General features: G+C 42.1%; 1 protein-coding gene across 1 annotated transcript in view; it reads right to left on the bottom strand.

Annotated features, from left to right (window-relative positions):
• Window positions 1-22,007, bottom strand: part of syndig1l (synapse differentiation inducing 1-like) — a 38,085-nt gene extending 16,078 nt beyond the window's left edge. The window contains exons 1-2 of the mRNA XM_034580181.1: window positions 21,582-22,007; window positions 14,745-15,411 (exon numbers count right to left, since the gene is read on the bottom strand). Coding sequence (XP_034436072.1) covers window positions 14,745-15,263 — 519 coding nt within the window. The 5' untranslated portion in view covers window positions 15,264-15,411; window positions 21,582-22,007. The remainder of the gene's footprint in view (window positions 1-14,744; window positions 15,412-21,581) is intronic.
• Between the last annotated feature and the right edge of the window lie 3,071 nt (window positions 22,008-25,078).

Raw genomic sequence — 25,078 nt, 5'->3', positions numbered from 1 at the left:
TGTGAATGGATACAATCGTCACTCCCCAGTCAAATGACTCAGGTAGACACAGGTTTTTGTCGGCTCCAGCTCTGATCGGCAGTGGATGACGTGCTAATTTCTTCTTCTTCATTAATTTGGTAGTCTATGCTGACGGTCCACCTTTTCCTGCACAACGTCATAAGCATTGAACTTCATGTTTTTTTCAGCGATTTTTTTCTTCGTATCGTGCAAAATGCAAGAGCACGAGGTGAGAGAGCTTCTCGGTTTCTGGCCCATTTGTGACGTCGAACATGACTCACTGGGGGAAAAAACAAAAATGAGAAATCCTCTGCTGGCAAAGGGGAAGGAGACAATCACCTGTTTTAAGCCTGTTTACCCGAATGTACCCGTTGATGGTGTAAAAGAGGTAAACTGTAACTGTACATTTGCTTCATCTTAACTGTGTATCTTGGCTACATTTGAATGAAATCACCCTGTGTACTGCCCATTAGTCTGGACCTTATTCTGGACTTCTATCATTATTGGTTTGCCTTTCAAATTAAACAACTATGAAATGTGCTTATGGCTCATCGTCCTTGGGGATGTATCAAAATCAATCACAGTCTCTTTTATATACTTGTCTTTGATGCTGTTGAGTACAAATCATGCTATAAATGTTCTTTCTAGCCTATGTAGGGAAAGGATTATTTCTCTTTGACATGTTATACAATATACCCAACAGCGTGAGACCATGAAAAAACCCCAGCTTTTAGATGTTAGCAACGCAACAGCTTAGTCAGAGGAAAATTGAAAGTCCACACCACGAACACATCGCAAATTAAGAGACACTAACCACACCGAGACAAATTAAAACGCCCACAGAAATTAGTGTTGTGTCCTCCTCAACTGTTTTATGAGGTAGAAGCCAGCGGCTGAGGTCTCGCAAGTTAATTGCTTCACTGTGCGGCTACACAAAGGTCTAGAGAAAGGTCTGGATGCAGGAACAAACCACTTCACAACAACAGGGAATTCAATTACTGGGCTGCAGGATCATAACTTAGGGGCGACCCAGGAGACATGTCCCCTGAACTCTTTCAGATAGAAGTGTGTGAAAGAAGTACAAAATTACAGAAGAAGGAGGAGAGGGCATTTTTTTTCTCATACGTTATAGGTAATGTTAGTAATATTTAAAGTGAGATCATGTTGAAATAATCCTATCACGTTGTCTTCCGGTTGACTACCTGACGTAGTTACATTTCTGAAATGCGAATTATTTTTTAAATGTTATTTCGAACGAGTAAATCCATCGCTGCCTAACTCAACACATTAATCCCCAAATCACTAATGTTAATTATGCAGGGAACTGAGCGCCTCGTCTTTAATTTGCTGCTTGCTTTCCTCTGGGCTCCAGTTTTATAATAAATGCATATTTTGATATTTGAATTTCTTTGAAGTGGAGGGAGGATATCAGGGCACTACTGTGCATTATCATTCCCAATAGTGGACTGATGCATCTGCCCTCTCCACAGGGATTTTACAAAGCACTTTTTCACCTATGAGTCAATGTATTGATCACTTTTTGCTGTAGTTTACTGTATAAAATATTTTTGTTAGAACTATCTCAATAAGAGAGATATTATGAAAGATTATGGAAAAACATGGTGCTGTTTTTACTCTTGGTAGCTTGACTTTAAAATTCCGCCCCTGCTTGGCGCTAACTGCACGTTTTGACATTTTCAACTCAGCTACGTGACAGCTATTCATGGTAAATCATGTCACAATGTTATCTAGTGATATCTAGTACCTACACTGTCCATTAGAAATCATGCCATTAGAAGAGGGAGCGGGCAGGAGCCGTTAAAATCTGTGCGCTCTTAATAGTCCTCCGCCATTTAATTACATTTCTACAAAAGCTGCCGCACGTTCGCTTTGTTGTCCGTCAGGAGTCATCTGCAGGTCACCTGGTCTCCATGTCTGTGCGTCACGAGGCGCGAGTCACATGCTCGGCATCTTAATGTGGCATCAGTGGAACATACACTCGCTCTGTATCTACGCTCGGCCATATTAAGTTATGCTGGGGCAGGAGACCCCGGCCCCGGATGTAACTATGGTGTTATCTTAAGGGTCTGTAATTTATGCGGCCGTGGGAAAGAGGGCCACAAAAGGGTCGGTATACAAAAAAAAAAAACGTTCCCATGCTGGTAAACAAGAACCTGTGATTTAGATTGTGTCTGGGCTCAGCAGCCACATCAGGTCCACTGCACTCAGGAACCTCGGAGGGACACTCAGTCACAGAGCGTGTGATCACAATGATAAAAGCCTCGTCACGATGCACTCCCCTCAAACATGCTTTGCAGTCTGCGGGGGTATGTGCTACCTGAGGTGAATTAATTACAACTAAATATTTGTTATCATTCTTCCCATTGCCCCGTGGCCTCTTGTTGACAGGTGCACTATTTAGGATGCCGTAATGAGGCTACAACAGAGACACGCCACACGTCGTGCTTGGTATTCATGCTGGGCTCCGCAAACAGGTTGGAATGCACGAGGAGAAGTGGGGTGCGTATCAAAGAAAACAGCGATTTCATCTGAGAAAAATGATAAGAAATTCTAGCTCTGTGAAGCCAGAAGACCTTTTGTAAACTCCATGTTATTGGAAAAGCAGTTTTTGGTGCCCTTGTGGCCTTAGTGGTATGGAAACATGAACAAACATGAAGTAGAAGTACTTTGAGTCAGGCTTACTCCACCCGAACCCTAACCCTTCCCACACACATCTCCTAAAAGCATAAAATGCCCTTTTTTTAAAGGGTAAAAACTGTTATTTGTAGATAAATAGGACTGAAGTGGAAATATCTCAACTAAAAATAAAGCAATCATATCACTAATAACATACTCAGTATATTATTAAATAATTAAAACGTTTAAATTCACTCGGTCCAGATTTTTGTTTGGATCTGTTTCGTGTATTACGGGGATGTTATTACATTATTCACAGCCTGATGAGAAGGTGTGTGACTGGACCTGCCCGACTAATGGAGAAGGAGGGACAGGAGTTGTTTTTAGGCTCAACATCCCCGAGGTATTGTCCCAATTACACAATCACAAAAAGAGCTTGTTGTTAAACCATGCAAATCTATGTCAGTCCACAAATCACACAGTCTGTCAATCAGATTTGTAACATGCAATCATCCCCAAAGGGCGGCTGTTACTCAAAACTCGCTGCATTACCGAGGCATCGCTCTCATTATTTACCTTCTCATACTCTGAGCTTCCGTTCAGGAGAGGATTATACGAGCACCAGGGAATTTTGGCAGCGGCACAACACTGTGCTACTTTCTTCTTCTTTCAAGAACTTTATTCAAACGCAAAACTGAGGCAAGTCTTTTATTTTAGAATTGACTCTTATGTCTCATATCATATGATAACTGCTACAGGGCAGCCATTCTAAATTTAAGTTTATATTCTGATAAAAAGTGAAACGCATTAATAAATGTATGAATATATTTTCATTTCTGCATTAAAACCTCAACAGCATGAACATGTTCTAGTTGTGTTGTGTTGCGTTATGTATTGCAGCATATCCAGTGACCTATATCCCTAATCAGGGGCTGTGTCCTGTGAGGGGTGCAGCTCATGAAGGTGCATCCTGCAAAGCACCTGAAAGCCAGAATGGACCTGCACTGTCAAACCCTAAAGACCCGAGCTGATGGTGCATTCAGGTGTTACTCTCAACTGCTCTGGAAACGATTTCGGTTATCACCAAGAAGTGATAAAATGGCCGGCGAAGCATGACAAGCGAGAAACAGACAAAAAACATGCTCGCTCGTACAGAAAAGGGAAACATAAACTGGTAGATTACAGTTCTGACTTTCTCTACATCATTTTCTATCATTTGAGAAAGTATAATTATGTAGGTTTAATTAACACACTTAAAAATGTATTTCGATAGCCCAGTGAACAACAGACAGGAAATTCGTCACATCACCATCACTTCACCAGACGCTCTGTGACTTTAAAGATAGAATTTGTCCTCTTAGGGATGACCAACTTTAATAGCATCTTTGCTGCTGGCTCCCTGTCTCATTCTGGGGAGGGATAATGTACACAGAGGGAGAGCACTTACTCCATCTGATACACAAATCCCTCACCAGGGTCCCACCTGGAAAACACTGGCAGCTGTGGTCCACACTTAAAGAACCGCTGCTGGTGTTTAAGCCAAGGTCTCTGGTGGCTCAGAGATTTTTCCTTCTTTACAATTTAATTTGATAACGTTTAAATTTGTATAGAGCCCAAATCACAACATACATTATCTGAAGACACTTTATCATAATTAGAGAAAAAAAACACAACATGCCAGCCACCTAGTAAGATGTCCAGAAAATGTGTGAGCCCATGTGAGAATATAGAAAGGAAAATGTGAATTCATTGCGAGCGAGTGGGCGTGTTGACATGTTGATGTTTACGACATGTGGCGGATGCAAAGCAGAAAAATGGATAAAAAAGAATACAAACATCTCTGGATGCACAAAAGGTGCCGTAGATGTTGAAGACAAAGACGTCAACTTGGAAAGAGAGTCAAGAGCTTTGGTCAATGAGGGGAAACACCGGTGTCCATGTGCTGTGAACAAAAACATGTGATCTCTGCAGTGGAATTATTACGTCTCTCATATGCTCTATACCCAGGTGCCGGCCCTCGTCTGAGCGTTGCAGATATTTTCCTGTTGTTGTGAATGTGTCTGTCTCAGAGAATCCCCATTCAAGAGGCAATCTGTTGAAAATACAGCTATCGTAAAGTTGAGACCTTGTATTTTTTTTGGGATACAGAACCATCCCGCTGTGTGCTTCCCTGTCTGACTTTGGAGACTGTATCTCTGATTGAATTTCTACAAATCTGCACCTTCAGCTGTCGTAACTTTAAAGATGATCAAATCTTCAGTATTAATCTGAGCTCTTCGAGATCCGACCTCAATGACAGACTTTAAACGGACGAGCAAAATGCTTTGTAAGCTTTTATCATTTCCTCAGCCCATGGAATATTAAGGATAAGTAAACAAAGCAATCAGTGTTGAAAGTTGAAGGGCTTATTTATGAATATAACCTGCGTTCAATCATCTTTTATTATTCTCAATTATCAGAGCTCCTCAAGGACAAGTCTGCTTCATTTTCTGCTTCCCTTGGACCCGGCCTCCTTCACTCTACAAGTGGCCATTAATGTGACGTACGGCGCTATGTGTAAAACACGTGCCAAGGGGAAGTGAAGGGGGCCACGTCAAATGATTATTGAAAAGCACTGAATCAGACTGATTGGCCATTTCTCTTCCACTCCATCCCAGCAGGCGCAGAATATCCGACTGCCGACGGAGTCAGGTTGCCATGGCTTCATTTCACACTGGGCAGCACATTACAGATGTGCCATTATGATGATGTGCTACTCACTTGACACTGGTATTGCTGTAACTGCTACAGAAGCATTGACATTGAGATGAATTTCCGCACCTTCTGAAATGTAAAATTCAATTCGCACATGAGCATCATCAGGTTCTGATTGAATATTTGTGGTGTTTTCACAGACATTTTGTTTTCACAGCTTTATAATTAAAATAAAAACATTTATCCCTCACGCTGCACGACACAGAAATGAATAGTTAGAGAATAAGGTGTCATTCTGGGGCTGGAATTCTCAGCAGGGCTGCTCATGAAACAGATCCTTGACATTTCAGAAATGTAATTTCTTAGACAACAGGAGAAAAAGATGTTTGAAGTTTTAATTTGAAGTAGTTGACAGAATTTATTGAAATCATAGACTTCATACAAAGCAAGTCAGCGCAGCTTTCCTCCCACTATCGAGACAACGTCGCCATCTTGTGTATTTGGGGCCAGAATCTGCCCAGTAGCGATTGGGAGATGGAGCCGCAGTAGCACGGTCATGTGATACATGTGCACAACCAATCATGAGTCAGTCTCAGGTGTCAATCCTGATGTTTCACTCTGTTTTTAATGGCATCAAATAACAAATTACCGGAAAATGAACATTCGCATACATTGGTGGGATAAGAACTACCTAAAATGACAGAAAACATCTATGAAAAAAATGTATTTGACGTGTATTTGACGTTTCAGTTTGGCCCATGTCTCATCCAACAACATGGAGGAGGCGGTATTTATGAGCTACACTGCAGCCTGCCACCAGGGGGCAATTGAGATACTTTGGCTTCCCTTTTGGGGAGCTGCCCTGTTGTCCATCTTCATATATTGTCTATGATTGAAATTTACAATGAATCTTTTATTTTTTCTAATATTTGTGCTCATGTGAGTGTGATTTATGAAATCTATAAAACCAGAGTAAAGAATTTTTCTCTTGTTAAATTTTACACCATTTATTCAGCAATCATTTTCTATCTTTTGACATGTCACAATTTATTTTCTTCCTGCACCACAGAGCGACACTTTCAATAAGCTCAGAGGGAGACGCACCAAACCGAGGGATAAATATCAGCCGTTAGCTGAGGAGACAACACTTAAGAATCCACTGGACAGACCCACTTATAGTGCTGAATTGAAATGATTCAAGAGTTCGGTATTTCATTTGCCGCTAAATTAGAAACTGGATATCTCTGAAAGATTTCACGAGAGTATATTACACGGGCTCATACTGAGTGCTGGACCTTTCAGAGGATGAACAATATGTGTGTGCGCTGAACCGAAGCATGACTACATTTTAGATTTAATGAAGGCATAAGCGCTCATGTGCACTCGGATTCAGTGGGAATGGACGACCCTTCTTCAATCAAACCTGAACTCAAACCCTGCAGAGAGGAGGCAGAGGGCAATTAGAGGTATATTTATTTTAAAAGTCTATTATTTTACATCCACGCCCCCCTAATTGTAGCAGTCGGATACCCGCACTTAAAAAAACAAAAGAATTGTACAATCAGTAAAGCTATGAGGAGGCCACTTTAATTTGAATACTACTCATGAGCAGGAGTACTACGAGTTCAAAGTATTATATCAATATGGAATGTGATGATAAATGCTAATTTCATGCACCGGAGAAGGTGTAACAGATGGCAGACAAATAGAATTGGCGGATCTTATCCCCAGTGCTAACCCTTGTTTATGCAGGGGAAAATAATTGGAAATTTGAACAGAGTGAATCTCTGCCAGATCAAAGATAAGCAGAGTCAAGTCACTATCATATAATATGAGTCCTATTTTGGATGCTAGTTATGGCTGTCCAGCTGTTGAATGCATTTTCTTCTCATTAGTTACCAGTTAAGATCAACATTCTGAAGTATATTTGAGTCTCACAGAGTTAAACAGTAAAAGTGAAAAAAGTTAAACAAGTCACAGCGTGAGGCTCGTTTTCCCACATATCAATACTTGGTGACATCACATTAGTGTTCTTTACTCATTTCTTATGATGTAATTGATTCAACTCATGTAATGTGAGTAGTATGATTGTTTTTGCCTTGATTTAAAACTAAGTCCACTTGAGTAAACCAGACTCATGTTTCCAGGAGTGAATGCAAGCTTTTTTGCAGTAGAGCAGAATATGAACCATCCAGCGTTGGTAATGTAGTTTGTTGGGTGTAGATGTGTGAAGCCATTATGCGCTCAGGGACCAACACTACATTTAAAGGTTCAGTGTGTAGAATTTAGTGACATCTAGAGGTGAAGTTGTATGTTGCAGCTGAATACCCCTCACATCACCCTCCCCTTTCCAAACATGACAGAGAACCTGTGGTAGCCTTCAGTTGTCATAAAAACTCAAAAGGTGTTTAGTTTGTCCAGTTTGGGCTACTGTAAAAAACATGGCGGCCTCCGTAGAGACGACCCTCTACATTATATTTAAATATAAAGGGCTCATTCTTGGGTGAATAAAACAATTACTGTAACGAAGACATCACTAGGATTATTTTATATTCAATTTCTGCCAATAGATCCTTTCCCCCGAATCTTGAACCTTTAAAACAGACTAACTTGTTTTACTTCCACTTAATTTTAGATTAATTCTCTTGCCTTTTTTTAGTTTGAGCAACTTGACAAAATTAAGTCAATACAACTAAGTTTTGAGGGAAAAGTAATTATGAAGTAAACTTAACACTAATAATCACAATTCACTTTTTTCAAGGCAATTGGTTTCATTGATTTTTTAAATTAAGATCAATATGTCAAATTTTGTGCAATCAATACACATGTCATTTAAAAACAGATTAATGGAAACAGTATTATCAATACATTCTCAGCCTAACAACCAGTAGCCACCGATTTGCTAAATGAACCAGAGCAGAATCTGAATGAGGAGTTACCACTAGAATAACACTGAACACATACTACTGAGGACAATAGGCAGCAACGGGATCTGGTTAAAATCAAGGTAAATCACTTCCTGCTGGTTCATCAACCACAGTTAATCCACCACAAATAACCAGCGGAGGTGAGTAGTTTAGACTAATGACCAGACCGAGGCCTGTCATGTACTGTGACGTTATTCTTCCGTCACTGCCAGGCGGGTCCACATATAGAACATATAAGATCTACCAGACAGACGCCACATGTTGAGCCTCCCAGTTTATTATGATTCAGCAGGGAGCTCCACGGCCCCCTCAGCCCGGACTGTGTCACTGCATCTATCACCGTCCATTTAGCAGATAACTGCATAATGTGATGAATGTCCACACTGGCATCTTAAGGTCATTTGTAACACGTTCTCTGTCATAACTGACACACAAATCAGAAAAATGACTACATTCTTCCTCCTCCTACTCCTACTCCTCCTCCTCATCTGTTAGTTCTTGCAAACAAACCCTCACTTCTGTCACTGCCTATTTTTCATGATCACTTCCATTGTGTGCCAGTGCAGCAGAGCGTGACATTTTTTTGTTGTTATTGACATTATTCTGATTCTCCTGTCAGACAACTGAATGAACGAGGCAGTAAAGTAAATTGGTAATTTGTCTCATAAATGCTGCCTGTTAACCATCAGGAAATTTGCCCACAGCAGCACTGACCACATCTGTCCCATCACAATTTCATGCTTGTGACAGAATCTTTCTAATAATTCCAGAAATCTCTGCCTGTCTAATAATAACAATAACTGTATTTGTATAGCACTTTTCAATACAAGTAACAAAGTGTTTTACAACAAACAATATGCAATTCACAAACAGAGTAAAAGAATAGTAGTAATAACGGTATAGATGATAAAAGTCATAGACATCCACGATAAAAGCTTCTATAAACAAGCATTATGTGTCTATGGAAGGGAGATAAAACAGGTAATCGATTCTGCTAGTCTAATCTCTTCTGGCAGATTGTTCCAAAGTATAGGGGCCCTCGTGGCAAAGGCTCTATCTTTTTGATATTGGAATGGCTAGTAACATCCAGAGGATCTCAGGCTGCGTCCTGGGTCGTAGGGCGATAAAAGGTCTGAAATAAAGGGAGGGGCCAGCCCATGCCTGGCTTTAGAGGTAATTAAAAGAATTTTAAAATCAATAGGCAGCCAGTGCAAGGATGCTAAAACAGGGGTGGTACATTTTGGGGATTTTGTTAAAAGCCGAGCATTAAAGACTAACTGTAGACGGGTGATTGATTTCTGAGTAAGACGACTATAGAGGGAGTTAAAGTAGTCGAAGCGAAAGGAAATAAGGGCATGAATTATTTTTTTCCAGGTCTTTATGTGAGATAAAAGATTGAACCTTGGCTATGTATTTTAAATAATAAAAACACAATTGCAAAACCTTCTTAATGTGGGGTTCGAAGCTCAGGTTTTGGTCAAAGACCACACCCATATTTCTAGCTGAGGACTTAGTAAATGGTGCAAGTTCTCAAAGGTTCGCCATGATGTCATCTGTCTGTCTGTCTGTATAGCTGCTTTCAGAACTACACTGGACTCCGCAGTTCTTTCCTACTGCAGCAGAGGTAATACGTCACTTCCTGTCTCTGCCTGCTGCTCCACCTCTCGCCTGAACAATACGGAGGATTTGATGTTGTTGTGAACGTATTTGTGCAGAGAACCTCCCGCTGTGTTGTGCAAGTGTGAAAGACAGACTCTGGGTAAACTCCGTGTCCAATTCTCAGTCAGGTCTGAAAACGACTTATGTGGAACACACATCTTACTTAACTCTTGGCATGTGTATTGTTGAGGGCCCAAGGAAGGGCAGTTTTAAATTTAAGGTGTGTTCTGGACATGTGGTAAGATCAATATTAATACAATTTGAAGAAACATGCGAACATTGCCTTGCAGTCAGTGGGGGCGGGGCCTTAAGAGTCAGCCTGCGCACGGATTTGACATGTCTTCTTCTACATCCTCAGATAACACTGCACCAGTGATTATAGATACAGGTTTACATCTTTTGTGTGCACTAGACATTAGTGCATAGAGCAGCATTGTGGACAGGATCACTGAATCTGATAGTTTGAGGAAAGCAGCGATTTTTAGGAGGGTAGATGACGATGTGTGAACATGGCTCCACCAGCGGATGTGCAGTGAGACTAGAGGAGGACAGCAGAGAAAAGGGGGAGTGGGTCCAGTTGGCGGACCTCCAGTGTTGTTGTACCGTAAACTTGTTAAGACTGGAGCTGATAAGAAGAGACCGATTTTCTTGGTTAACCGACACAGAGGATGGACTGTACAGGGCTCGTCGGCCTGTGGAGGCAAAAACCCCCTTCGCTTTTATCTCCTGCTTGGAGCTCAGAATGCAGAGCTGTGAACTTGCAACTTGGAGAGATTCAGTGTGTTGCTCAAGGGCACTTCTGCAGGGATAGTGCTCTACTTATTCGATGTCCTTGCTTACCAACTGCACTGCAGCTTTTCTAGTATTCAAAAAGAATAAAAAACAAGTTGATGAAAAAGAGGAGGAGAAAGACCGAAAGCGATGTTACTTGAGGACACAGACTTTAGTCTCTAATTGATCAAAAGTAAGGAAGTGAACAATGTTAAATGTACTTTATAGGGAGATATAAGACAAGAAAAATGTAATGACAAAGAAAAAAAACATATTTTAGTAGAAAGAACTTGAGTTAATCTAAACAGGACATGATAATTGGCTGTTTTGGTGTCTTGATTAAAGAGGTTTGTCCTCTGCAGCGATTACTGAGCTCTAAATGACAGCTTGAGGTTAAATCGTACCGAGATTGCAAAAAAAAACAACATAATATCATTAACACAGCTTCCAGTTTGCATTTCAGGTTTGACAGGTATTAGAGCATAGGAACATTTTATTTAAATTTCCTCGATGAAATTTCTCCTCTACTGACTCTCCTCGGAGGCTATCTGTAAGTTACTCATGCACTTTGATAATTGGATAATCTCTGCTTTATTTAATAACTTAAAAAATTAAACAGAACACTCTATTCTTCCTTTTATCTTTTCGTGACGAGTTCTAAAAACAACAGGCTTTTAATAACTGCGAGTTAAAGGGAAAGCGAGACGAGCACATCTCGTACCGCCCGGAGTTAATGACCTTTTATGAATTGGTGAGGATTTAAAGCTCATTATTTCGCAGTGTTTCTCATATTGTATGTAACTGGATGAGCGAAAACACTCTGTACCTCTAAAGGTTCCTCTGTCACTTCTTCAGGCCAAGTCCTCTGCCAGTTCTTGGCCGATAATAACTCTGACCTTTTTCAATCAGTAATAATCTTTATATAGTAGGTATAGGTCAAGTTGTGAGATTGGTCATATTGTACTGTTTTGGCATCTTTGCTGCTCTATTAGCCGAGCAGGGACAGGCTTCCTTTTAAGGACAGTGTTCCAATCTTTTAGAGAGCTTTCTGGCATCGTCACAAGTTCTCTCTCTAGTTTCAAAGCGCGGATGCAAACTTTTCAGATAACACGTATAATATGAATTTGTAACGACTCCATCATCCTGCGTCGCCGGATTACGATGATTATGGATTAGACAGTCGATTCAACTAAGCAACATGATTGGTCAAAAACTACTTTTTACAGGGCTCAAACCCTTGTCTTGCTGCAGACTGTCGAAGGCCATTACACCTTATAGATTCCTTTATGAAATATCGATAAAACTATTGAAGGAGAAGCTGCATATAATGAGAAGCTGACTTGACAGAGAGGGAACCTTGTGATTTGCTGGTTTGAACAAGCCTTAATAATAATTTGTCTATGAGGTCGCTGTGAAAAAAAAAGCAGTGCACAGGCAGTATTAATAGTTAATGACTATTTTGTGAAACATCCCCATCATGCTCTTCACAGCAGAAAATGCTGCCTTCTCAGACACCACTGCTCCAGAGCTGACAGTTCCTCAGGATGTCGCACAAAGCAGCGCAACTGTCGCACTCTACCCGTAATCAAAGCAGAGACATGAGACATCACTCCAGTGCAAAAGTCCCCGTTTTTCCTCAAAGACAGCGCTTCCTATAAAGTGCTTACACACAGCAAAGTAGACACACACACGCACACACACACACACACACACATTTGCACTTAACCATCCAAACTAAATGCCCAACCTAAACCTAATTCTAACCATAACTCTAAAACCAAAAACGTGAGGACCGGTCAAAATGTCCTCACTCTGTAGGGTCTATGCTTAAAATGGTCCACACAAAGATTTAAGTACAGGAACACACACACACACACACACACACACACAAGTGTAACTATGAATATATGACCATTTTAGATTCTACCAGAAGAATTGCCTTGATATAAGGGGCATCATGTTTTATCCTTTTGTCACACTTCCGAGTCTAACCTCCTCAAAAGAAGCCTTCACTTCCCTAAGTTTCATCATCTAGACACCTCCGTCATAAAGGGAAAAAGAGATTCGATTTTATTTCAGCTCAGTTGCACTAGAACAGCGTTTTTAAACAAAGGTTTTCAGGCAACAGACGCACTCTAACTAATGTGGGGAATGTATGGTAGCTTAATAAACACTCAAATACACAAACACAATTGAACACAGAAGTTATGTATGTAAGTGTTTACATGCGGCATAAAAATGCTAATGAAGGGGAGTAACAGTGAAGCGTTACCCAGCTATTACAATCTCTCCCTTTCATTCATAAATATTTATATCACAATGAAAGTTAGAGTCCTTTTCCATTTCAGCAATTAGAGGCTTGAAAACCTAAATTGTCCATAAATTGATTTACTAACAACACACTTACAGTTTTGACCACTAGTAGTGCTATTGAGCAAAGCGATTACATGCGGCTTCTTGTTTGTATAATTCACAAGCGAGTATATCGGTGACAGAGTTTACACTCTACCACAAATTGTTTTGCTGATCAACAGTAGGTGGCGCTAACACGTTAAGTAGCGCAGTGCTGTGCTCACAAAGTTAGCCAAGAAGCTACAAACTAGCATACATGGATGAAAATCTTGCAAAAGAAAAAAAAGAAAAGCTTTTTAAAGTGGAAACAAATGCAGTCAATTCTTAGATTTTGTCCGGTAAGTAACAATGAATATAAACGTAACCTTTCTTTGTTTGCAAGAAAAGTCCACATGGTACATTTAAACTTTGCTATTATGCTAAACAAACCCACAAAACTATATTTTGCCCTCAATTTGTAAGTTGAAATCCCCAAAGGCCAAGCATGCAAAATGCAAGATGAGTAAATACATAATGATCTATAATAAATAAACTGTTAATGTGTTTTCTAACAAGCATTTTAGGCTCAGGTTACATAACACATACATCTTTGTGCTTCTTGGTAGAACGCCAACATGCACGATGTGTGTGTCAGCAGAAGTGCTTTTCTTGTGTGAGGTCTTTGCATCGTGTCAGACAGCGGCCGACACATCCCACACTTTGTGGTGTCAGTGGTCGACTGCAAGGAGGCTGCATAATGAGTCCCCCTGTGTCTTTTCCTCTTTGCGTGGCAGTGCAGGCAGTGGGGATCACATTTACGGGTGATTTGCTCTTTGGCATCTGCACATTTCTTCTCTTGTATTTCTCTTTGAGGTTTTGAAATTAATTTGGTTTTAATTTTGTTTTTTTATTCCCTCCGTAATTATTTCTTTATTTATATTTCTGTAGAGTGAGCCAGCTGTAGCTGCATATATATCCATGTCACGTTGCATTTCAGCATCTACATGTTTTTCACACCGAACCAGGTTAGTTCTAGCGGATCCGCAGGTGTGTGCTCAGTCCCTTCGGTCTTGCAGGAACTGGTCAAACTCGACATCCATTTCCATCCGTCCAATCCCTTAAATCCTTTAGAGCGCTTTGTGCCGGCTGAGAGGGAAAATGCTGTTGCTAATGCTGTAGCACCCAGTATCTCTCTGTGTGTGTTTGTGGAGCAGACACGGGTGACTTATTATTATCTAACGATGAATTTTACGACAGTTGGGAATTGAAGCCAAGGTCAGTGGATCAAATGGGATTTGTGGCTGGTAAAATGTCAGTGTGATCCAGGCACCGAGCCCAATCCTTTGGTGTGGCGATACAAGTGTGCAAGCACCACAGGAACACAAGCCGGCTTGCTCTTTTCTCTCTGATAACTCGAGAGCACTGCAGGTATCTGAGCTTGTGTGACTTCTCAACCTCGACTGGGCCTTTCATTGAAAAACACAAAAAGCGCACGAGTTTCTCCCTGACCCCTGAATAAATTACATCACCCCCCCTTTTTTAAAATCCATTTGTATGTGTCTCTTTGGAGAGTATAAGCAACCTTGATGGTCTGCACTGTTTTGGATGATGCCGAAAGGGAAAACTCTGGGTTAAGATCCTTGATATTACAATGATCACAGTTTACATTGAATGTCACAAAAATGTATTCTGATCAAATGCAAGTTTCCTTGGTTTCTCTCTTACCTCGTACTCCACATACTCCTCCTCCTCCACCTCGTAGGAAACTGTTTGAATCTTGACATGCTCGCCCTCCTCCAGCAGCTTTGCCTGAGGATCCTCTGTGCCGGGTGTTTCCGCCCCTGCGGTGTTGGATGCCTCCTTTTCCTTCTTCTCTGTGAAGGTGGTCTCGCAGCACTCACTTTTGTATTCCTTAGCCTTGATGCTGCCGCTGTCCTCCTTGTACAGGATGAAGTTGGGCCTGTAGAAGGCCTCCACTGCCAGATGCAGCGAGGTGGCGTCCAAAAGTTGCTGAGATTTCACCTTCCCGTTGGTATTGAAACCTCCTCCGCTGACCACGTTGCTGTTGTTCACTTTTCCTCCGCCTCCTCCTCCTCCCTCGCCTCCGACGCCACCACCTCCAGTGAAATAATTGATAATGTTTTCCTGGTACTGGTTATTAGGGAAGTCTCCCCCGTAGCCGTTGACCATGTGCTTACTGTTTTTGTCCAACAACGGGTTCTGGAGCTCACTGAGGTTCTCCATAGCAGCGGCGGTCAAAAGGTCAGCAGGAGGAGCTTCTCTGCGATTTAAGCGAGGATATGGAAGGGCGACGGGTGAAGTAGGCTCCTCGGTGACGTGCGCTGAGTTCGGTTAAGGCGTTGATGTCATTCAGAATTCAGCACTGTGGGACCTGCAGAGGACACAACAGCAACAAGGAGAGGGGGTTTAAAACTCGGAGGCAGAATTTCATTTGACATCTACCAGCAGGTAACAGTTTGGTGACAATTTACCAAACAGTGGCTCAGACAAGATCAAAGTTTAGCTGTCGCTCCCTCAGCGGCAACAACTGTAACAGCGTCTCGCTTGTCAAGAGCTGCACCCCGCAGATGATTCAATTTAGTTTAATTTCCTTCCTCACGCTGGATACATGAGCTAACACACACTCACACACACATCCCCGTGCACAACAACATATCAAAGCGATACTGCCAGCTACTTCCAAAAGTTTTGCAGATTATCCCTCGCTGTCTGGATGCACACGTGTTTTCTGTTCAGCTAATGAGGTTGTTATGGTAGAATTGTTATTTGGTGTCACAAGCCTCACTGTCATACACACATATACAGCTTAGAGGGCTTTAATCCTCCACATCCGTGTGAGTATATGGCTTTATTCTTAAGTTTTCTTTACTATGTGAACAAATGATTCAAAATAGGTTGAAGATGAGCAGAAAACCCCAGTTAGCAGAGCTTAAAACGTGAGGATGATGAATTAATGATGATGAGTTGACTGAGACGACCCAGTCGGCCTCCTTTCTATGGAATGAGAGGAATACAAATTTGAATATCATGAGCAAAATTAATTCAAAATTATGAATTAGTGACTGGGTCAATTCCATTCAGGTTTGATTGCTTTTTTTTGGTTGACATTTTGCTTTTATACAATTCTCCTCATTAAAATGAAATGATCAGAGAGCAACAGCGGGCAAGTTACGATGTTACATCTCTGACATTTCAAGTTCAGGAGATGCACAATCATTAACATGGTTAATCTTTGGGAACTTGCATATTAAGTAAGTGGAATATCGATCAGTATCCTGTAAAATATCATACAGTCATACAGTGGAATACGAATAATTTCTGCTCCCACAGAGGACAGACAAACTGTCACACACTCTACATGTAACCATCAAAATGATTCAGAAATCCCCTCCCAGCTATTTCTACACTCTGCAGAAACAACCCAGAGTTCCCTGCTTCTCACTTGGCACCCTTCACCTCTGTCTGATTAATCTCCATTTAAAATAGAAATGCCAAAAGCAGATTATTTGTCAGGGTCCTGACCCCAATCGTGTTTGGCTGGCTTGCTGCAATATTACCAAACCCAATAAAAGAATACGGTATTCCCAACTGAAGGCAACAAGATTAAACATAATGCAAAATGGCCTTATGGCGATGGGATATGGATAATATCTGTCTGGCTCACAGGTTAATAACTTGCACACTGATCATCTCGCAGATGATTTGATATATTTCTTCATCCTTTGTTTAATCGCGGTCAGAAACCTCTGCTGATTCGTATTCGGCAAACAACAATTTCAATCTAATTTTTAATTAAGTTTGAATTTAATTGTTATTTTTGCTTAACCTTTTATCTTCTACGTCGCTCATTCGTTTAAACATCCAGCGTAAGGTACATGACATCAGGAAACATTTAGACTGTCTCTTTCAAATTGTTATTTTCTTTCATGGACCAGGGCTAAGAATGGTCGCCAATTGAATAAGGACATCGACTACACAGATGTCGCATTGCATCATAGCCTGAGGGGGACAGTAACAGACAATCACGTCATGGTTCAGTGTGTTGACATTTTTACTATATAAATGTAACTCTGCTCTGTCCCATCGAGTTTTCACTTTTAACCTTCTTCTTTAATTCTTATTGACCTCCGCCAAGGAGGTAATATTTTCATCCCTGTCCATTTTATTGGAAGAATGTGGCAAGGGTCAAATAAGAACCCAATAAATTTTGATGCAGATCTGGATCAGTGGGCAGATCCAAGAATTTATTTTCTCTGTCTTTCCCTTAGCGAGAGAGGGAGCTTTTCAACATTTTCCTTGATTTCTCAGAGGACAACTCATGAGTCTTGATAAAACAAAAAAGGCGGACCCAGTAACATTTTGTTTATAGTGTCGTCACTTGCTTCTTTAGATTCTCTTCCTCTTTCCATTGTACACTTTTATTTTTTTTCTCTGAACTTTCCTCATTTTCCCTCATGCAGGCTTTTTGTCTGTTATACTTTTCATGTTTTCTGCCCCATGAATAAAACACATGCCGTGCTCCCAGGCTTCCTGAAGCTCAGTAAGCACCGGAGAGACAACAACGTTTTCATGGTTCCTCCCTGTTGGACCTCCTGCGCCTGAATTGTGCTGATGTTGTTGTACCACACCAGCGTGCCCTTTGGTCCACCAACAGCTCCAGGCAACGCACACTCATGCAGTTCTTGAAAGTGTGAGTTTCCTTGTTATGAACAAATTCGTGTGTAAGACGAAAGATGACCAGGTGCTTGAGGTTGTTATCTGCAGTGGATGCTGCTGTCAGGTGTGACACCCTGCTGCTTTTTCTGGGGCAGGATGCGCTCTGACCCGGGATCAAACTAGAGCGTGGCTGGGGCAGCAATTTTCTGAAAGAAAACTAACTAGACCGACCCGGATCTGACAGGCATTCTGTTTTTTGTGTCCGAACAAGACCCCGGCCGGATGTTTTCCCTGAATAAAGTCGCATGCAGCATAAAAAATCAAGTAGATAGCCCAGCCAACTTGGCCGAACTTGACCCAAAGGCGAAATTAAAAGATTTAAAACTAATTTTGTTTGAACCCACACTCTAGTTGAAACCCAATGGTGGCATCTGCCCTGCCAAAGTTTCTTTCAGCTAACCGTCCTGGCTGCTCCAGGGGTGATAGTTTGTCGCTGAATCTTAGCTGCGATATCCCCAGTAGGGTTGGCGAAAAAACGAAGACCTATTTTGCTGGACATGGAGTCCATCTGTTCTTTGACATTTTTTAATTCGTGCTGCTTTCTATTTATGGGCTTTTTTAATGTGGTGTCAACGACAACTTTGACGTTACACACCCTCATGTCCCTGAGTTTTTAAAACGTCAGAAAGCATTTGCTTTTCATAAAGCTGCACTTAAGTTACAAGAGGCAGACAAATAGCACATAGCATCAATAAATCACTGCTGCATTAATACTGAAGCAGTGGTGTGATTAGCAAAATCACTCGAGACAGTCTGGAATAGAACACATTACTTCTATTTCACGATTTAGATTTGATGCTGGGAGAAACAACACAGGATTTCAAAATGGCTCAGACAATAATGACCCTCCTATTTTCTCTACATTAAGGTTTTTCCCAAAAGACCAGGTATTAGAGACCAGATCAATGCTAATAAACTCTTTGAAAGGGTCTGAGGAAGCACAAGCAGTGGCTCTCATAAAGCCATAATAAGTATTCTTTGAAGTACTTCCCTGTTGCAAACACTGTAGAACTACTCTGCACCAGTGCTACAAGCTGACAGCGGATTATTCTTGGCGTCATTACTCAGGGATGCTCCGACAAATCTTTTTGGGTGTTTGCTGCTGCGTTGCCGGCGCAGAGCAGGACTTTTTGTGGTTAACGGCAAAAACAAAGGAGAATAAGCCATTTGAGTGCGAGCTCAGCAATGTAGTACATCTCGTAATCAGAGCAGATATACTGTATGTTATAGAAATAATCATGGTTTCCGTGCGTGCTTGTTTGTAGGCGTTTGTGTTTTGTGCATGTATGGCTGCGAGTAAATATATGTGTGTGTGAGTGGGCGGATGTGTTTGTTGGCGGAAAGAAACGGCACCAAAAAAGACAGAGAGGGAGAAGGGGTGGAAAAGAAAGCGAGAGAGAGAGATCACACTTGTATGTGATTCTCCGGTTGAGTGCATTCGGGCATGTTGGTAGACTGCACCGGCTGGGAGGAATAAAGAGCTGGGAGGTGTAGCTGAAAGCGAATGAGGCAGAGCAAACGCTGCTGCGAGGGAAAACAATCCAGCACGACAGAGATGGCACGAGCGCAGGCCCGTGTGCGCTGCAGTGTACCAGAGCCCAGAGGTGTCTGACAAGGGGGCTAATAGATTGGCGGACAACCTGTAAGCATCCAGGTGCGGATGGGTGGGTGGGAACTTGGCTGCGGCATTGCTAACATGCCAGGCCCCGCTCATGCGTCTGTGCACTCCAACCCCATTAGACCACAGTCAGCACACTCTGTTTCCCTGTGTCAGCCTGTTGCCAATCTAGCCCAGACCTCTGACCCTGACGCCGAGAGTGGGTATTATCAGCCAGGCCTCGAGGCCAGCGTGGCAGGATGCAGCGGAATACCAATGTGTCTTAGCTGTCGGCCATGTTTACCAACCCACTTCATCCAGGCCATGTCTCTTGCAGCTTTTTCCTGGATACGGCACGAGGAGATCAGCTCGCTGTGCTCGACAACAACAACTTCATCTTCCGGTAATTTAATTGTGGAAGCAGGAGCTGGCGTATAATACGCATAATGAGGCGACGGCAGGTAGTTATTGATGACCACACAATGGGACAATGCATGAGAGCTCATTTACTAAAATGCAAATAAATCCTACGGCAGATTTGTCAGTTAACCTGACCCCCCCCCGGCCTCAACACATTAAAGTCCTCTGACAGTGAGTGTTGGCTGTTCCTTTATCCTCTGTGTCAAAATGTCATGATCCACTTCACATTCATCTGAATCCTATTCCTGTGTCAGCAGCCACTGCTGATACTCCGACCGGTCTGTCTACACGTCTGTCTCGAGAGCTGATGAAACATTCAACCCTCAGCGAGGACCCAGGAGTCAGGACTCCTCAGGCACCTCGTGCCACCGCACTCGGGGCACCTGCCTCTGTGTTTTCCACATCTCTGTCACATGTTTTAAAGTGTTCCTTGATGTGTAAATGCACCATTGAAAATCTCAGCCACATGTTTGAATAATTCAGCGCGGGGCTCCTGTCAATAGCAGCCGTGTACACTGTTGCTAGAGTGGTTTGTTGTTAGTGACAGGCGGGCTCACGCTAAGTTGTCTTCACTGTCTACTGAACGTGGTCTCCAGTATGATCTGATGGCAAAACACCAGAATTTAGATAGATAGATGGATAGATGGATGGATGGATAGATAGATAGATAGATAGATAGATAGATAGATAGATAGATAGATAGATAGATAGATAGATAGATAGATAGATAGAGAGAGAGAGAGAGAGATAGATGGATCGAGGGATGGATGGATGGATTAATGGATGGATGGATAAATAGATGTGTCATGGATTCAGTCTCAAATGAATATTACATAATAATAACAAATAATAACCATTTATATAGCCTATATAACATTTTTGTTCCAGCCCCACGTGACCCTTTAATCTGAAGGGGTAGAGATAATGGTTGTGTGTTGAGGACCAGCCACGTTCTCGACTCAGCTCCATCTATTAGGGCTGCAGTTCACGCAGCGATCAGACCTGACATCACTATCACTTGTGCTGTCCCAGTTGTTGCGGGCACCAGGGGTAGATCGGACTGAAAAAGTGGGGGTTGATAGCTCTTTGTGTGTGTGTGTGCGTGTGCGTGTGTGTGTGTGTGTGTGTACAGAGAAGGCATATAAACTGAGTGCTCCATGCATCTTTTCATTTATCTTGATTTTCTCATCTTTACCAAAACATTTATTAACCTCAACCAATGACTTTAGAGTCTTAAGATTAAGACAAACACTGTGTGCAGACACTGAACCACTCCTCCACGGATCTTATGTTATTTTGTTCCCCTCTCAGAGCTTTCTTTGTTTACAGGATGAGAAATATTCCCCCGAATGCACCATGTAATCTGTGATCTGTGTACAGTGTTAAAGCAGAGAGCCCACACAGAGACTTGATGAGTTCATGCCTGAAGCACACACGCACGCACACACGCACGCACGCACACACACACACACACACACACACACACACACACAGGGGAATGTGGGATTGATGCTCCGGCAGTCGCAGGTGGAAACTGTGCGGAGTTCATTATCATCAACAACATTCCTCCAGCTCCTCCATCACAGTGGACACATTGCGACACATGCTCCCACTTCTTTCTATTCTATTCATCGCGATGGACACGTGCGTAAAATATATACATATATGGTGGATACCGTGCGTAAAAACTCCCCAGAAATATACATTTATTTCGCATTTTACATCTTAGGAAGGGAGCAGAGCGCAAACTGGGAACAAAACAAACACCTAAACACTAAATCGGTGAATCTTTATTTGTAGTTACCTACCTTTGACTTCTCCACGATCCAAACATGATGTGAAGGCTGCAAACACCGGTGCGTCCCCGCCTGTGCATCGTGGCTGCGTCGTCCGCAGAACAAGACATTACATTTCTCAGACTTTTTCATTTGAAGAAACAGCCGAACACTTAGTGACGAACAGGTCTCTCCGCTCCGGGAGAGAGAGAGAGACACCCAGCGTCACTGCCTCCCAACCCCTCTCTCTCTCTTTATCCGCTATAAATATCAAGGTCTCTCCCCCCGCACCAGTAAAACCTCTTGCCTTGAGAGTCGACTGGAACGTTTGCGCCTCCTGAAAGTTAAACCCACCACCTCCTGTGCGCGCGTGTGCGTGTGTGTTTGTGTGTTAGAGAGAGAGGAAGGAGCGTGTCCTGCTGCGAGGAGGTTCAGTGTGTTCAGAGACGCGGATGGAGAGATGAGGAAGAGGAGGAGGAGGAGGAGGAGAGTCCAGCCTCCCTTAATACATGCGTTCACTTTTCACTGAACACTTATATATATTTGCGCGCGCGTGTGTGTGTGTGTGTGTGTGTGTGTGTGTGTGTGTGTGTGTGTGTGTGTGTGTGTAATGAGAGTTGGAATGTATATGAATATATGGAATGAAACTTGAAAATATCGAATATAATCTGACATCCAATCAATATATTCAGATTTATTTCTATATATTCAAGCTTCATTCCATAATACTCAAACATTGAATCCATGTATCCAAACAGTCATTCTCGATTTCATTCAGTATATTTAAACATTCATTTCATATATTCAGATTTCATTCTTCATAGTCAAGTCTCATTATAAAGTCTGAATGCCATTCAATATACGGAAACTTCGTGTATATATATATATATACTGTATATATCCCTCCTATGCATGAATTATTAATTAAATATGCTAAAATAGTGTAAATATATATTTTAAATCTATATAATCTTTAAAAAGGGGGGTAGTTGGTAAATTATTGATACATGGTAGCTCTGTGTGAAATGTGGAAAGCACCATAAAATGTATATGTTTGTCCAAATATGTCCTTTCATTGAATACAAGACTAAACAAAACCAGTTTCTGCTTCAATAAGCATAACTAATAAGTGTGACTAAACAACAAGTGTAAATAAGTAGCACCCAGTCGTCATCACACTGGGCAGTGATGGGATTCGACTGTGCTGTCCCCTCTCATGAGTTCATGTTCCAGGGCGGAGAGCTGGCTGCTCCGGGAGCCGCCACAGTGGACCGGTAATGTCTGCACGAGCCGACTGATTTGATTAGTTCAAGTGGAAGAGAAGGCACTCTGACAGGTCTGTGGAGCTCAAATTAGTCACTCCAACTTCCTTCAATCTCACCACAGAGCTTGAATGGGCTGCAGTTTGTGTGTGTGTGTGTGTGTGTGTGTGTGTGTGGTGATGTCACAAACCACCAATCAGATTTTAGCAACATCAGTGGGTTGCTTGGCTGCCGTGAGTCAAACCTAATCAAGCCACATAAACACAGTCAGATTTTTTTTTTATCATGTGACTATAATGTTGAATGTTGTTTATTTGGTTCTAAAAATGAAGGCCATCAATAAAAACTCAATGACGTGATGACAATAATTGCAGGCTAATAAAAGCGGACACAACTCAGAACAATCCGTTTATTCCCTCTCAGCATTTACAGTAAAATATTTGTAACTGCGTGATTAATATTGTAACCATGGCGACGATGGATGAAGTGCCCATTTTAACCCAAACCACAATCTTTCCCCAAACCCGACCAAGTTTACTGTAACCATGACACCGACGGATCATTACGCTTGTCGCCGTAGGGGCTTTATTTTAGGAGCTGCACCCGTGGGACCCCTGAGAGGATAGGGACAAACCAAGTATTGCATATTCCAGTCGTCCTGTAGGTGAAGCTATTGCCTGGTAACACTATTAATCACCTGCCCTTTCTAACACTTATCAAGGGAATTATTATTTTATTAGATATAATGCAAACGTGCACTTGCACATCAGCATATTTATTTATAGGTTGCTGTCTTCTTTTCTTGGATGTCATTGTGTTGTTGTTTGTATAGTAAAGGTAATACACACAAAGACACACACCGTAGGATGTGAGGAGAAAAACAGATGTTTAATCTGACAAGTTCTGTCGGACTGTCTTTATTAGTCTGCACACATGCTGCCTTTCCAATGCACTTGAAATGCTCTTAACTGTAATCTGGAGTTTGGATGTAACAAGCTGTTATTGCACAAGAGTGCGATTGAAGGGAATTAAGTTCCACAAATATCTGTAAAAGTTTCTGTGCGGATTCTTTTGACGCTGTGTGGAAATGAAAAGTGAGGAGTGCAGCAGTTTCCAGCTCCAGCAGTCTGCTGAAGGGCTCCGCTCCATAAATGTAGAGTCATTTTACTGATGTTTTTTATATTTAGAATCGAGACATGATTAAAAAGGCGAGCTCAGACATAAACGATAAACGTAGATGAAAGCCTGTGTCCTACTATAATGACAACGCTGAATGTAAATATCTGTGTAAAAATATACTGTATGGTTTGTGACTTATAGGCTACCACTCTTTAAAAGGCACGGTTAATGTTCCGACTCCTAAAAAGAAGGTCGTCATTTAAAGTTCAAGGCAGCTTCCACAGGGTTAATGTGTAGATGAAGAAGCTCATTCAAGTGAATGGACTTCAAACGTAGTCACGGCACCAGGCCTGAAATCCCGTATCATTATCTGGGATCTAAATCTTCTTAAACAGCACGTAAGTGGAGTCCTGACCACAATCTTGTCATTTTGATCTTTAAAGATAAATCCCCCAAGCTTCCAGCGAGGGATCTCCGCTACCCACGCCTCCTTTTCCTTTCATGTACAATATATTGTGCTTTTGGCGTTTGAACCTTGTGCGCCGCGCTGCAAACAAGGAGGGGAGAAAAAGAAGGTCAACAAATAGTCAGGAAGTGAGAGGATGGAAAATGTAGCGGCACTGATCATTGTTGAGGATGACCGAGGGGTGGGCAACAGGGGAGAGGAAGGAGGGCGAGGGCTCTGACAGGTGCTGTAATAGCCTGAGTGCTCTGAAACACGGATCACACCTCCATTTCAACATTTCCTCCAAACCACTCTCTGCTCTCACCCTGCACTGTTGCCTGTTATTTCCTCTTCCTCACTCTCTCAGTCTTCGCCCCCCCCCCCACATTGTCATCCACTGTCTTCTTTTTCCTTTTTCTTTCTTCTCTCTCTCTAACTCAATATCACCACAATCATATCTGACAAATAGATTCAGATCCACTGGCCAGCTGCACTCAGGACCTCATCAGAAACCCATCACTCACAGATTTCATACACAGCTTTTCTTCCTCCCGTCACTCCTCCTGTTCCGAAATCCGGCCTGACCACTGAACCGCCTGTCACGCCGCAGATTTCAAACAAATCCTCCTCTGCTTGTTAGAGGCGGTCATTCAGCTCGACGCCACACCTATGGGCATGCCTTGCATTGTAGATGAGCTGCGAGA

The sequence above is a fragment of the Hippoglossus hippoglossus genome, chromosome 24 (genome assembly GCF_009819705.1).
Source record: "Hippoglossus hippoglossus isolate fHipHip1 chromosome 24, fHipHip1.pri, whole genome shotgun sequence".
Classification (NCBI taxonomy): Eukaryota; Metazoa; Chordata; class Actinopteri; order Pleuronectiformes; family Pleuronectidae; genus Hippoglossus; species Hippoglossus hippoglossus.
Note: the sequence above shows the minus strand (reverse complement) of the source record. Positions and strands in the feature narration are given on the sequence as shown.